We start from the raw sequence: 14,443 nt of genomic DNA, 5'->3' as shown, positions 1-14,443 counted from the left end.
CAGCACCTGTTACCACTGATGTAATAAGGACTGCTGATACGCAGATATTAAACACGCAGGTGTCCTGTGGCCAGACAGCGAAACAGGCGTGATTGACGCTCTGCGTGAATAATGGTCTCTGTCAAACAAGAATGAATTTAATATACTTAGGTTCAGACATCAGCTGAAAACCAGAACTGTCTATAGAGTCAGCACTGTCAGCAGGCCAATAGAATTGTTAAAGAAGACTGTTCTGAAATGAGCTGAAAAATACATGTGCATCCAAACCCCAGCAGAACGTTAATGGCAGCTTGAGTCTGAACTGCCAACAATTGGAAGCAACCAAGGTGTTCGTTCTTCAGTAGATGAATGGGTAAATTTCAACATATTATACAAGAGAGTATTATATACAAAGGTTTTAAAGAAGCATCCTATCAATCCACAAAAATCCAGCCTGGAATCTTCTGTGTTGCTGCATGGAGGGGGCCAAATGGAAAGGATGCTTGTTGAGTGAGTTCATGTAACTGCATATGATGTTCTGGAACAGGCGAAAGAGTGGAGGTAGGAAGACGAGCGGCTGTCAGGGCTTGAGAGAAGGGAGGATGGAGCACAGGGGGCTTTTAGGGTAGTGCAGTTACTCTGCATCATTCTGTAAAGGCGGGCAGACACGTGACAGCGGAAATTCATCAAAGACCAAAGCGCGCACATCACAAAGGGCGGAGCTTTAAGGATTTCAGTTACGAATTACGCATTGAAAATGCTTCATCCACTGTAATAAATGAGCCCCATCTGAAATGCAAGGATTCTATAGTAGGGGACTTGGTGTTCAGGGCAGGGGAAATTGTACAGGAGCTCCCAGCATGCTCTGCTTAATTCTTTTGTAAATCAGAAAGTGGTCTTAGAAGTAAGGTTCATTTATAAACTAGTGACAGTGACAGTGCTTCTGGCCCTTTTTACAAGACAAGGGGCACAGAAAGTGGCTGACACCATCCATCTGAGAGGCAGTTGGCACAGTGGTAGGGCTGGGCAGCCTGTGTTTACATCTTACTGCTGCCACACCTTGTCTTGGAGCCCTAGGCGAGTTTCTGACCTCTCTTGGCTCATCTGTGTAAAGGGGATAATGATCAAACTGTCCTCATTCACTGTTGGGTAGAAGGATGAAGCAAGTGACCGTGAAACCCTGGGGGCAGGGCTTTGCCCATTGTGTAGCAGCTGTTTCATTCACCCTGAACTTGGCTTTAGAGGGTGCACCCCACACCAGTGAGTAAAGGGTCAAGGACTCAGGGCACACCTCCTAACTCCTAGGTTCTACATGTTCTCCTGAGCATGGTCCTCTTCAGCCTGGAACATGCCTCTCCTTCTCACCTAGCTAACATTGACTTCTTTTGGAAGACAAAATTTGAAAGCTGTCTTTGCTCTAGAACTTCGGAACTCTATGCTTTCCCATATTTATTGGGCAGAGCAGGATTCGATATAATCCCAGCTGCTAGCCCAGTGTCAGACACATGCTTAGCAGAACCAAAATGGTAATGATAGCATACTGTGGAAAACTGGATGATACAGGGATGTCGGTAGTATTAGGTGGGATGTGTTAAGTAGAGGTCCGTGATTGCATCCAAAAGGGTTCGTGGACTGATGGGATAAAGAGGGCTCCTTCCATGTTACTTGTGCTATGACAGTGGCCACATTTTTCAGCTGGTATGACACAGCCCTGGCTGCAGGATCAGTGATGCAGACATGATGGGAACTGCTATTTTGATGTCCTTTTCTGGTGTAAGGATTAATTGAAAATTGTTTGGTTCAACACAAGATCAGTTATATCATTCAGGGTATTTATCTGAAGGAATCAGACAGCATATCATAGAGATGGGTACGGCAGCCAAGTTTATCATAGGATTGCTTACAGTAGGAAATTATAATATTGCCCTAAGTGCCCCTTGGATAAACAATTAAAGATGTCACCCCCCATCCCCCCCCTCAGACAGAGAGAGAGAGAGACAGAGACAGAGACAGAGACAGAGACAGACATACACACATGCACCCTAAGGCTTGAAAGTAGGCAGGGGACTGCTTGAGAGAAAAGAATGTTTTTATCAGATAAGGAAAGAGGGTAGACTCTTATCAAAGAATAAACAAAAAATTATTTTTTTTATTTTACAAAGTTAATAATTTAAACCCCTCATTTTCTTTGCTTTTAATTTACTTTTGTTTATATATGAAATATTGTGATCATATTTGGCCCCCGTTACTCTCCCCCCCAAACTCTTTTTTTTTTTTTTTGAGACAGGGTTTCTCTGTATAGCCCTGGCTGTCCTGGAGCTCACTTTGTAGACCAGGCTGGCCTCGAACTCAGAAATCCGCCTGCCTCTGCCTCCCGAGTGCTGGGATTAAAGGCGTGCGCCACCACGCCCGGCTCCAAACTCTTGCTTACCCCTCCGTCATCCCAGCCACTCCCTATGTTCATGTCTGCTATTTGTGCACACTGAGTCCTGTTAGTGGTGTATGGACAGCTCACCATGAGCTAGCCCGGTGAAGAACATGGCGGCTGCCTCCCCAGTCTCCGTCAGAGAAGTCTCTGTTTGCAGTGGGCGGTTGTTCTTGCAGAGATTGATAACTGGTTAAGTGCTGAGCCGAGAGTCTGAAAGTGCTCAGCCCTAAAGGGGACATCAGTGCCATCCCTCCGAGGCTCAGGGAACATCACAAAGAGGGGACAGAAGGAATAAACAGCCAAAGGATAGGAATGAGTTCCGTGAGATAACGTGGCCTTCACAATCATGAACACACAGCAACTTGAGTTACCGACCACACGGGATCTGCACAAGACTGGCCCGTTCAAGGATGCATCATGGTGAGGGGAGGGCTTCATTAGGCCCCGCCCCTCTCTAAGGAGTGATTGGCAGTTAATGGTTGGCAGCAGCACCAGTCCATGGGTACAAATGTGACAAATGTAACACAGTTCAGCTACCTGTCACCTTGTTTATGAATGAGGTACACTTAAGCGAACATTTTCAGGAGAATCGCTGGTTTTATTAAAAAGCTGAGTTACAGTTCTTTGAACACAGCATCTGACATTTTCTCTGTGTACTTAGTATTTGATGCTGTCAAAGATTTTTATAATAAGGTTGCCTCAGAGGGACTCAGGAACCACCAACCGAGACAGGCTAGCCCAAGGATCTGTAAGCATAATTCTCTGGTGGATCAAAATGCGTGGCAGGTGTGCAGATTCTTGTATTGTGGGAAAGAAGAAGAAAGTCACTTTGGCCAGTTTTGGAGGAGACACATTGAAGAAAACTAATAAACAAGGACAAATAAACGCTGAACGCTTGCCTGGTCTTGCTTGGAGCTTTGTCTTCCCTGGTAACTACAAATGTCCTCTTTAGAGTTGGGACCCAGCAAGGATGAAAAGTTTTTACTTCACAGGGCCCCTGGGCACACACCACCACATGACTTAGATTTTTCCAGGAAAACGTTTCAAAGCTGATAAAGCCCCTAGATCCAACTACCAGTTATTAAGCTACTCCCAAGGCACAGGAAAGTGTTAAACTCTACCACTAGAATTCAGCAAGCATTTCCCAGAATCTGGAAAACTTTGCTGAGCAAATGAGTCTGTTTCTCCCACAGAAACAGCCATCGTTAAAGACTGTGGCAGCAGGATTAGGGTGAGGGAGAGACATGACCACAGACGCCAGTTTCAGTTTCTGACGTTGCTGAATCTTCGGCCTCTTGTCTTTCTCTTTCCAAGAATCTGCAAAAGTGGGTTTGCAAAGTGGGTGTGTGATGGCACTGAGGATTGAGGCGGAGCTTAGGGAGGCATGCAGAAAAGTGGCTCAGCCGGTGGAGCTGCTCACCGCAAAAGCATGGTGTCCAGGGCTCAATCCCACGTAAAGACGGAGGAGGGAACTGACACCAGGGGCTGGCCCTCCAGCCTCCAAAGGTGTGCTGTGGCATGTGTGGACTCACGCAGACATCATATGCAAATTGATTATAAATAACAAAGTATTAAAGCAGAACAACGGACAGGAAGATGGCTCAGTGGTCATCCACTGGCTGTGCAAGCATGTGGATCTGCATCTGGGTCCCCAGCACTCATGGAGAGGTCAGCCCAGTGGCTTGTACCCATAATCCTGAGCACTGGCACTCGCTGGCCAGACAGGGATCCAGGGAGTCAGTGAACTTCCAGAGCTCTGGTCAAGTCTGTGCTGCTTTGTATTCAGGCAGATACTTACGTGGCTTTCTGGTTAGCTCCAAGGCTGTTTCAACTTGAGTGAGCTTTTGCTCTCCTAGGGCTCTGCCTCATTCTACAAAGACCACAGACACATGCTAACCAAACACTTGATTCTCATTTGATAGGGAGACCTTGACCCCCCATACACACACACACAAATAAGGTGGAAATTGACCAAAACAGACTTCGATGGCAAACACTGCCCAGCTCCAGATAATGTGCAGACATGTGCAGAAACATCTGTACAGATACATACATGAGCATGTACATATAGATAAGATACAAAAGGACTGGGGTAAGGTCTCACATATAACAGTGGTATAGTATAGTTTAAAAAGAGCTTTGGGTTAACCCCATAGGAAGAACAACAATATCAACCAACCAGTTTCCCCAAAGCTCCCAGGGACTAAACCTCCAACTAAGGAGTACACATGGAGGGACCCAATGGCTCCAACTGGATATGTAGCAGAGGATGGACTTGTTAGACATCAGTTGGAGGAGAGGCCCTTGGTCTTGTGAAGGCTCGATGCCCCAGCACCCTCATAGAAGCAGGGTAAGGGGGGATGGGATAGAGGGTTTCTGGAGGGGAAATCAAGAAAGGGGATAACATTTGAAATATAAATAAATAATATAACCAATAAAAAATAAAAATCAAGCGAAAGAGCTTTAGGGAAGATAAATGGAAACATATTTTCAGACTAAATTACTTTTGTGGGGATTCACTTCAAGTAGGGCATGGGTACTTACTTAATGGTGGGGCATAGGGTGAGGGTATGGAGGGAACAGTTATGCACGGGGCATTGTTAAAGCTAGATTAGCAAGCCCTGGCCTCTCTTTCAGGACGTGTTTGAAATTTACCAGAGTGATTTTTTTAATAACCCAAATTACCTAGTAACATAAGTTCTCTATAATATTAGGCAATTTCTTAACAATGAATGTTAAACTGATCAGTGTTTCTAAGATTTTCATCTCAAATCACAAATATAAATTATAGAACTATGGATTTTATGGGTAGTGAAGAAGTGAGCTATAGTAAACATGATACATAATTAATATCCCAAGTGGCATGCTGGAGAGATGGCTCAGCGGTTAAGAGCACTGACTGCTCTTCCGAAGGTCCTGAGTTCAAATCCTGCAACCATATGGTGGCTCACAACCATCTGTAATGGGATCTGACTCCCTCTTCTGGAGTGTCTGAAGACAGCTACAGTGTACTTACATATAATAAATAAATAAATCTTAAAAAAAATACCATCCCAAGTATGTACAGATCTCTCTCTATGTGCATTTATTTACCTTAACTGTTGACTTCTCAGTGACATTTCATTCTTTGGAGCAACAGACACTAACCTACCAAGGAGACAGCTAAGCCTCCCTGAACATTGTGGTACTGCTTTCCCAAGCAATTGTTTTGTTGTGTTCTCAGCTGACCATGGATTGTTAATGACCATCAAGACCCTTGGCTGCGATGCCAACTGGGCCTTTGCCCAGGACACAGAGAGACCTCTAGAATGTTCTTTGGCGTTGCTATGGTAGTGCTCGCCAAATGAGGTCTGCAGGTTGAAGTTCTACCATTACCCAATTTATTTTATTCAATTTTTTTTTTTAATTCCTGGAAGTTGGCACTCCCACGAGGGGAGCAAGTCGTGGCTTCCAGGGCTTCAGTGAAGTCTGTGCTTCTTTGTTTTCAGCCAGATAATTAAGTGGTTGTCTGGCCAGTTCCAAACATGTGTAAACTTGAGTGAACTTTCCCTCTTTCCAGGGCTCTGCATCACTCTGCAGAGGCAATTCCACCGATACATGCTAATCTAACACTCGTGTGAGCCAAACTCCGAGTTACAGCTCATTAGTGGTTCTGAGTCCGGTCAGTGAGTGACCAGAGTCCCGTGAAGAACATCTGAAGGCAGGCAGGTGGTCAGAATACATATTCCTGTTGGAACCTAGGTGTCACAGAAATATCTAGTTGTAAATACATCACTTATTCAATATATTGCCCAGAATAGACTCATAAGAAAATGTATAACACAGTGTGTGATAAATATATAAATAAATCATAAAGGTAAGAATGTTCTCATGGTGGATTTCTAATAAGGATCTTGAAAGCTGCCACTTCAGTATGATTTGGAGAAATATGTAACATGGACAATGGCAAGGGTTAATTATAAACTGAGACTAAAGTGATGGGCTTGGAAGAAAACATGGCAAAACAAAGCCTGTGTTAAAAGAAATGTAAAAGGCAAAAAAAAATTAATAATAATGTGACTGTGTGCTGGATAGTTTTCATCAACTTGACACGAGCTAAAGTCATTGTAGAGGAGGGAACCTCAGTTAAGAAAATGCTCCTCTAGTTAGGTTGTAGGCAAATCTATAGAGCATTTTCTTCATTTGTTATTGATGGGGGCAGCTGAGTCCATCTTGGGTGGGGTCATCACTGGGCTGGTGGTCCTGCACTCTATACACAAAAGGAGATGGAGCAAGTCACTGGGAGCAAGCCAGGAAGCAGGGTTTCTCTATGGCCGCAGCTTCAGATCCTGCCTCTACGTTTTTTGCCTTGAGTGCCTGCCATGGCTTCGTTTGATGACAGATTGTGATGTGAAAGTGTAAGCAGAATAAGACCTTCCTTCTCCAGGTTGCTTTGGGTCCTGGTGCTTAATCACAGCAGTAGAAATCTTTAAGACAGTGGCAGACCACTGACTTAGAAGCACTGACCTGGTCTACCTTGCTTATTTTACTGCCCCAGGTCACATAGATGCTCAGTATGAGGACGAGGATAGAAGATGGGTTGCATGTCCCTTTCTGATGGAGGACTTCATCCACAACATCATCCAGCCTTATGTAGAGTCGTGTGTGTGTGTGTGTGTGTGTGTGTGTGTGTGTGTGTATACTAACATGATATGTATTGCAAATATGTTGCAGTAAGTCTCCAACCCAAACAAGCCCAGGCAATAAAAACACAACTCAACTAATGTGAATACAAGCTGTGCACCTAGATTGGGCAGATCTACCACTACACTACCATCTTCCCCATATAAGAGACCCCTTAGAACTTGCAGTTTCTCCAGGCCAGGGGCTTCTGCTCCACTTTCCTTCTTCCTCCTCCTCCGTCGTCCTCTCTTTTTCTCCCAAAACCTTCAGCTCCACCTTCCTCTCTTTCTCCTGTCAATCACCAGCTCTAGCCTTTATTTACAAATTCAGGTGGGAAGAAGGTTTACAGGAAATCACCTGAGTGCTGACTCATTCCTTGTTCACATCCCCTCACAGGAGAATGGAATTAACATCAAATATAATTAGCCCCAGGGCTATCCGCAACACAAATATATGACAAGATATACTGTATGTCATTCTAGAAGGTAGCTTGATTGCATAGTTCCTTCTTAGATCAGCTTATCCTCCTAAATCACTTATCATTTTATTTTTCTGCTCCATGCCTTGGGCTTTCTCCCTATAGCCTGTGGCATAAAAGCCAGAACCCTACCTTCAAAATACCCGATGAAAGCAACTTAAGGAAGGAAGGGTTTATTTAGACTCACAGTTTAAGGGGAGACAGTCCTATCAACAAGTACGGGGCCTGGCAGCAGGATGGTTAGTCAGCTGGTCACATTGGATCCACAGTCGGAAAGCAGTGGTGAATGCTGGTGTTTGGTACACTGTCTCCTTTTTATTCAGTATTCTCAGTGCTTTTTGGGCATTGTTAGCTTAGTCTGTGTTTGTCTGCCAATAGAGTTCACAGAAGTACAGAGTTCTCTTCTCTTCTCTTCTCTTCTCTTCTCTTCTCTTCTCTTCTCTTCTCTTCTCTTCCTTTCTCTCTCTCTCTCTCTCTCTCTCTCTCTCTCTCTCTCTCTCTCTCTCTCTCTCTCTTTCTCCCTTCCCACCTTGGTTTTGTGAAACAGTTCTGTCTACATGTAGTATTGGTTTGGGATTCATTATGTAGACTTGGCTGGCCTCAAGCTCACAGGGATCCTCCTACCTTTGCCTCTAGAGTCCTGAGATAAAGGCACGCACCACCCCATCCAGCTTCCGTTTCTTCTCTATAGACGTTCTTCTCTATAAACGTTCTTCTCTTGCTATTAAACATTTGTTAATGTAACTTTTCTAGAGGGTTTCTGAGTACAACCAAGTTAATTTCAGTTATCAGCTTGGCCAATGAACTTGTGCCAATCAGAGACTTCATCCTTTAGTCTCATTGAAGAGTCCAGGTTCCTTCTGAGTTCTTGGCTAGTCCTTTTCCTTGTAGTCCTAGCCAAAAGGAGTCTTGCAGGTATTATGTACTCTATGGTTAGGGAATTTTAATTTGTTTTTCTCTAGAGAGGAGGTGGGCATATGGATTAGACCCCTGTATGATCTTAAAAGAGGAAGTGCCAACAAATTGGATCCTTTTTTTTTTTTTAAACAGAAATGTGACTATATTTTATGTTCATTGATATTTTACCCTCATGTATGTCTGGGTGAGATTTTTTTTTTAAATTGAAAATCTTCACTGTAAAATGAAGTCTTGTCTGTTTCTTTTGGTCCTAGGTTCCTTGCCTTGACTCCGTGGAGAGTGTATCACCTCATTTCTGTCATGATTCTTGGGCGTGTTATCATGCAGATCATCAAGGAAATGGTTTTGTCCAGGACAAGAGGTAAGAATATTCCACTTGATTTTTGTGTATTTTATTTCTAGTGTCTAATTTTTGGGTGGATATATTCATCTTTTGAACATGAGGATCATCTAGAGACACTTTTTTTCTACTTTCTTTACTTCCTGTTTCCTCCATTCCCCACCCCACCCTCCTTCCCTCTGGGTCTTACTTTACCCAGGTTAGCCTAGAACTCCCAGTCATCCTCTTGTCTCAATTGCTGAGTGCTAGGATTATAGACATGAGTCACCATATTGTCTGGGTTTGCTTTTCACACACACACACACATACACACATACGCACACACACACATGCACACACACACATACACACGCACACACGCACGCACACACACATGCACACACACCCCCAATCACACACACACACATGCACACACGCGCATATACAGGCATATATACACACACACACACGCACACACACACACATGCACACACGCGCATATACAGGCATACACACACACACACACACACACACACACAAAACTTTATTTTTTTCTTCAGTGCTGGGGGTTAAACCCAGGCCCCTTGCACATGTTAGCCAGTGTACCACTGAGCTACATCCCAAGCTTACTAATGTATTTCTGATTCCCTCTCTTGTCAGAACAGGGGAAAGGTCCCGTGCTGGGCTCTCCCTTGGTTCTAAGTTATGTACGTCACACACCAGGGTGATATTTAAGTAGGCCACTGTAAGAAGAGCAGTTAAATATTTACTCCACCCTACAAACTCATACTGGGCCACTGGAAAATGTAGTAGTTTGAGTACAGTTTTCTTTTACCTCAGCGAAAGAATGCAATAAGCTTAAAAAAAAATCGCTGATAGTTACAGATTAATGATGTTGGAAAGAGAACCAACTGTAAGCGCTAAAGTGGGAGCTGGACTCATTTTTAAAGAGTGCTTGACTTCCTAGGAGTATATACTATTTACCTAAGTGCAACCTTTCTGTGAATCTCCATGCCTCCTCTACTAATACTTGAACCAACTTCTGTAAATGGGCAAAAATCCCTCCTGGACATAAGAGTCTATATGTAATAAGATCTATTTGGTCAAAATCATAAGGAGGAGGCTTTAATTAGAGTCCGTATGGACTGCTGTGTCTCAGGACTGTCCAGATTCACCATCATGGGGATGTACCATGAAAGTGGCAACATCTCTCAAACAAGAACTTGAGCCCTGGAGTTTCGCCATCATGATGTTCCGTGGGTTACCTTTCAAGCGGGTTCATGTTTAAGTGTCCAGTCTTAAGCCAACCACTATAGAAGCAGTCTTTAGAAAGATTGTTTTACATTAGTGTAGTCAGCTGTGGAGGTAACTCCTTCACGGCTAGCCTTTCTGGGAAGGAAAGCATATTCATTTTTGTCTAGTTGAGGCATTTCAGGGATCCATGGATTTCAATTCGAGGCCAGCCTGGTCTACAAAGTGAGCTCCAGGACAGCCAGGGCTATACAGAGAAACCCTGTCTCGAAAAACAAAACAAAACAAAAAAGCAAAAAAAAAATTCTATTCTCATATACACATTGCCTTCTTCCCCTTGAGCCTTTTTCTTCTTCTCACCCTCCCCCCTTTCTGAGAATAGATGCCCAGTTCCCTCACTTCCAGCAGCGTTTGCTGTTGTATCCCAGTGTACCTCGGCCTCCTGAGGCCAATACCTCACACCTCAGGATCTGAGGAGGGAAATGGGCTAGGTCCTGGCAAGCCCTGCGTTCTTGTATTGAAGCATAGCAGGATGAGGAGGGCTGTTGTCTTGGATATATTTTGCAACAAGTTCTTCCCTCGGGAGAATGCAAGTAGGTTGCCATTTGTGGATGTGCTCTGAAGCCTTCTTTGAAGCACGCTGACCACCCTGGAGGTTGAGCACCTGAGTACTTTGCACTCACTGGGTGTTCACCCTGGCCGGACCTTAGGTGTGATTTCAACGAGTTACAAAAATCAGAGGAACCAGGAGAGGAGGGGCTGAAGGACTTGGCTTCTGAGTGCTGGGGCCAGATTGAAAACGGGACTGTGCGGAAGTCCTTCAGCTTTGGCTGTCAGGGCCCACCAAGGCCTTCAGTTTTTATGTAAACCAGCCATTTGGTAGTCACACCGTGGAGATGAATGTCCTTGAAAACCCTCCTCATGGAAAAGCTGTCTCCTTCAAAACATCGAGGAGGGGAAAGCTCAAGTCTACCAGCCTAGAGTCTCTGCTTCTTAAATCGGATTGCCTAAGCAGGCCTGTAGTCTCAGTGACTTGGAGGCCAAGGCAGGGGCGGGGATCAGAAGTTTGAGGCCTGCCTGGGCTCCGGAGGAAGTGCAAAACCACAAGGGGCTGCTGATGGAGATCCTGTCTGAAAATAAAAAGAGGATCTGGCTCTGTAGTGCCGTGCTCACTAACGTGCACCCGCCTCAGGTCCCAGCCTTAACGATGCAAAAGGAAAGGCAGGCTAACATGGAGAAAGTTAATGTCTGTGCCTAGCTGTGGAGAAGCGGCAGGATCGATGGTTTCCTGTGGCTGCTGTAACGAATTAACCACACACTTGGCGGCTCAAAGTTCCCCACAGCTCTGGAAGCCATCAATTCAAACAACACACTGGTGGGACTATATTTACCGTGGAGGCTCTAGTGAAGGACCCACCCCTGTCTCTTCCTGACTTTAGTTGGTGCTGTTGCCCCTGGGTTAAAGCGACAACATCATCACAGTCCTCTGCTCTCTGATCTCTGTGCTTGCTCAGACCTGCCTCCGAGCTCTCTGCCAGGAATCCTTGTGATTATACTGGGTGCCCACCTGGGTGACGGAGGGTGATCGTCTCTCTGCTTAATATAATGGTACTTGTAAAGTCCCCTTTTCTCTATGAAGCAACATTCACAAATACACAGCCTGCTTTGTTGACAACACCCCTTTATCCTGTAACAGAAGTGAACCACTCCTTTTTAAAAAAAAAAAAAAAAAAAAAAGATTTAGTTTATGCATATGAATACACTGTAGCTGTCTTTAGACACATCAGATCTCATTCCAGATGGTTGTAAGCCACCAAGTGGTTGCTGAGAATTGAAGTCAGGACCTCTAGAAGAGCAGTCAGTGCTCTTAACCACTGAGCCACCTCTCCAGCCTGAGAACCCATTTTTTAAAAAGATATTTCCTTCATTTACATTTGAAATGCTATCCTGAAAGTCCCCTATATCCTCCCCCTGCCCTGCTCCCCAACTCACCCACTCCTACTTCCTGGCCCTGGCATTCCCCTGTACAAGGGCATATAAAGTTTGCAATACCAAGGGGCCTCTCTTCCCAGTGATGGCCGACTAGGCCATCCTCTGCTACATATGCAGCTAGAGACATGAGCTCTGGGGGTACTGGTTAGATCATATTGTTGTTCTTTCTATAGGGTTGCAGCCCCCTTCAGCTCCTTGGGTACTTTCTCTGGCTCTTTCATTGGAGACCCTGTGTTCCATCCAATAGATGACTGTGAGCATCCACTTCTGTGTTTGCCAGGCACTGGCATAGCCTCACCAGAGACAGCTATAACAGGGTCCCTTCAGCAAAATCTTTCTGGCATATGCAATAGTGTCTGGGTTTGGTGGCTGTTTACGGAATGGATCCCCGGGTGGGGCAGTCTCTGGATGGTCCTTCCTTCCGCTGAGAACCCATTCTTATGCCACAGATTTGAATCCGGTTCAGGTGAAAGGTTACCGTGAGTGACAGTCCTCACTGTGGCTGTCTCCCCTGTTTAGCTGGCACAGTCAGGACATCCGGGACTCCGCCTTCTCATCAGTCAGGCTATGATAAGTGTACTTTTGAGGCAAGGTTACTTGTCAGCACCAGTTTCTAATGAGGATGCGGACACGTTGGTTTCTGCCTTCATCCCTGACCAGGCCTCTGCAGCAGGCTCATCTTCCTCCTGGGGTTCTCACTGAGTGATGGTCTGAGCATAGCATTTCTATGCCTGACAAAAGGAAAAAAAAGGAAAAGATGGGCTCCCTTCTTCTGCTCTCTCCAAGCACTGGCTGGGGAAACCCTAGGGCCTTCTTTGTCCCTCTTCACTGTGTCTTTTAGGACAAAGGCCCAATTGAGCCTTGTGAATGGCTGGCTGGAGATGGCAGCAGGGCTTCCAGCCCAGCACAGTGCTGGCTGCACTCGGCTCCTCTCAGGGAGACATAGGCTTCATTGCAAGCTATATCTAGAAGCAGCTGTGGGGTCATGGCAGCTCCCATGAATCACTCAGAGACCCTGCTTCTGCTCACAACAGCAGCCAGTAAAGCCCTGGGCAGCAGAGCTTTCTGGGACCTGATGCCTCTTTCCCTCTCTGAGCTGCTCACTTCGCACATTCTTGGCTACAGATACGAACTTTGCTGGTCATGACCTTAATTGTATCCTTTCCCCAATGATTTTTTTTTTTTTGCACTATGAATTCCGTCATTTTAAGTACACATCCCTATGAGCTGTGTGCACCTGACCGTTAACTGTCAAGTTTTTCATTTTAGGACACAGGAACCCTGTACACACTGAGAGGCAAGCAAAGCCCTCGCTGCCCCCTCCTCCCCCTCCTCCTCTTTTCCCTCTTCCTCCTCCTCTTTCTCCTCCTCCTCCTTCTCTTCTTCCTTTCTGCCCCCATCATCCTTCCTGACACATCCTTCACGAGAAAGGGAAGCAGAGATACAATCGTGTGCGTTAGCTTGTCTCTGTGAAGCATGCAGGTACCCAGGCCCTGTCTCCGTGCACCCTACATCACTGCTCACCCTCAACTCTGAGACTGTCATACCATTGCCATTACCCCTACTTGAGCAGTCATGTTTCTGTCCTTTCTGAAGTGTGATGATTTCCACCTCTTCTCAAATTTCATACTGACTCCTTGACAGCACTTTTTTCTTAAGTGGACATGTTTTCTTCCCACTGGGCAGGGACTGTGTTTCGGAGTGTCCGTCCTGCCTTTGTGATACGTACTCAAGGGTTTTATAGACTACCACCTGCATCCTTTGCAGTGATGGACGCAGACACTGTATGGGTTGACAGTGTCTAGCACCCGAGATGTGAGCATTCCGCTTGCACAAGCATGGGAGTTGCTAAGTTGGCAAATGCTCCTGGGGAGTGACAGCTTGCTCACATTTCACATTTTGCTTTCCATTGCAGGTGCCCAGCTGTGGAGAAGCCTCACTGAAAGGTAGGGAGTTTATCCTTCAACAATGTGGCTTATGGATGGTAGGGCACTGGTGTGGGGAGGTGATTTGAGTTGCAGAGGCATATTGCCGAATTCATGTTTTAGCAATAGTGACCAAAGTCCCTACAGTGACTTGCAAGCGTGTGCAAAGTGAAGCTGAAGCTGAGGACAAGACGGGGAAGTCACTCGAGGGATAAATGCATTTCTCGGAGTGGCTGGGCAGCGGATTTGTGCGGGAGGATGCAGCAGGGAGGGAGAGGGGCCTTTCTGTTTGATGTCTTCTCTCAGATTCAGTATTGGAGTGCGAGTGACAGTTGTTGCAGTGGAAGAATGGGGGTGACAGCAAGTTAGAATGTTCCAGAAGGGCTGGCCATGATGTCATTTCAGAGGGCTTGAGAGAGGAGGAGAAGAAAAGGAGGGACAAAGGCCTCAGATACTGACCAGCCACTTGGCCTCTAGCCCTCTAGGGCTGC

General features: G+C 45.6%; 1 protein-coding gene across 1 annotated transcript in view; it reads left to right on the top strand.

The window, feature by feature from the left end:
• The window catches only part of Retreg1 (reticulophagy regulator 1), a 130,052-nt gene that overhangs the window by 37,535 nt on the left and 78,074 nt on the right, over window positions 1-14,443 (top strand). Inside the window, exons 2-3 of the mRNA XM_021183635.3 lie at window positions 8,720-8,826; window positions 13,943-13,973. Of these exons, the coding sequence (XP_021039294.1) occupies window positions 8,720-8,826; window positions 13,943-13,973 (138 nt within the window). The remainder of the gene's footprint in view (window positions 1-8,719; window positions 8,827-13,942; window positions 13,974-14,443) is intronic.

Source organism: Mus caroli, unplaced genomic scaffold, assembly GCF_978045245.1.
Source record: "Mus caroli unplaced genomic scaffold, Mus_caroli_1 scaffold_16, whole genome shotgun sequence".
Lineage (NCBI taxonomy): Eukaryota > Metazoa > Chordata > Mammalia > Rodentia > Muridae > Mus > Mus caroli.
Note: the sequence above shows the minus strand (reverse complement) of the source record. Positions and strands in the feature narration are given on the sequence as shown.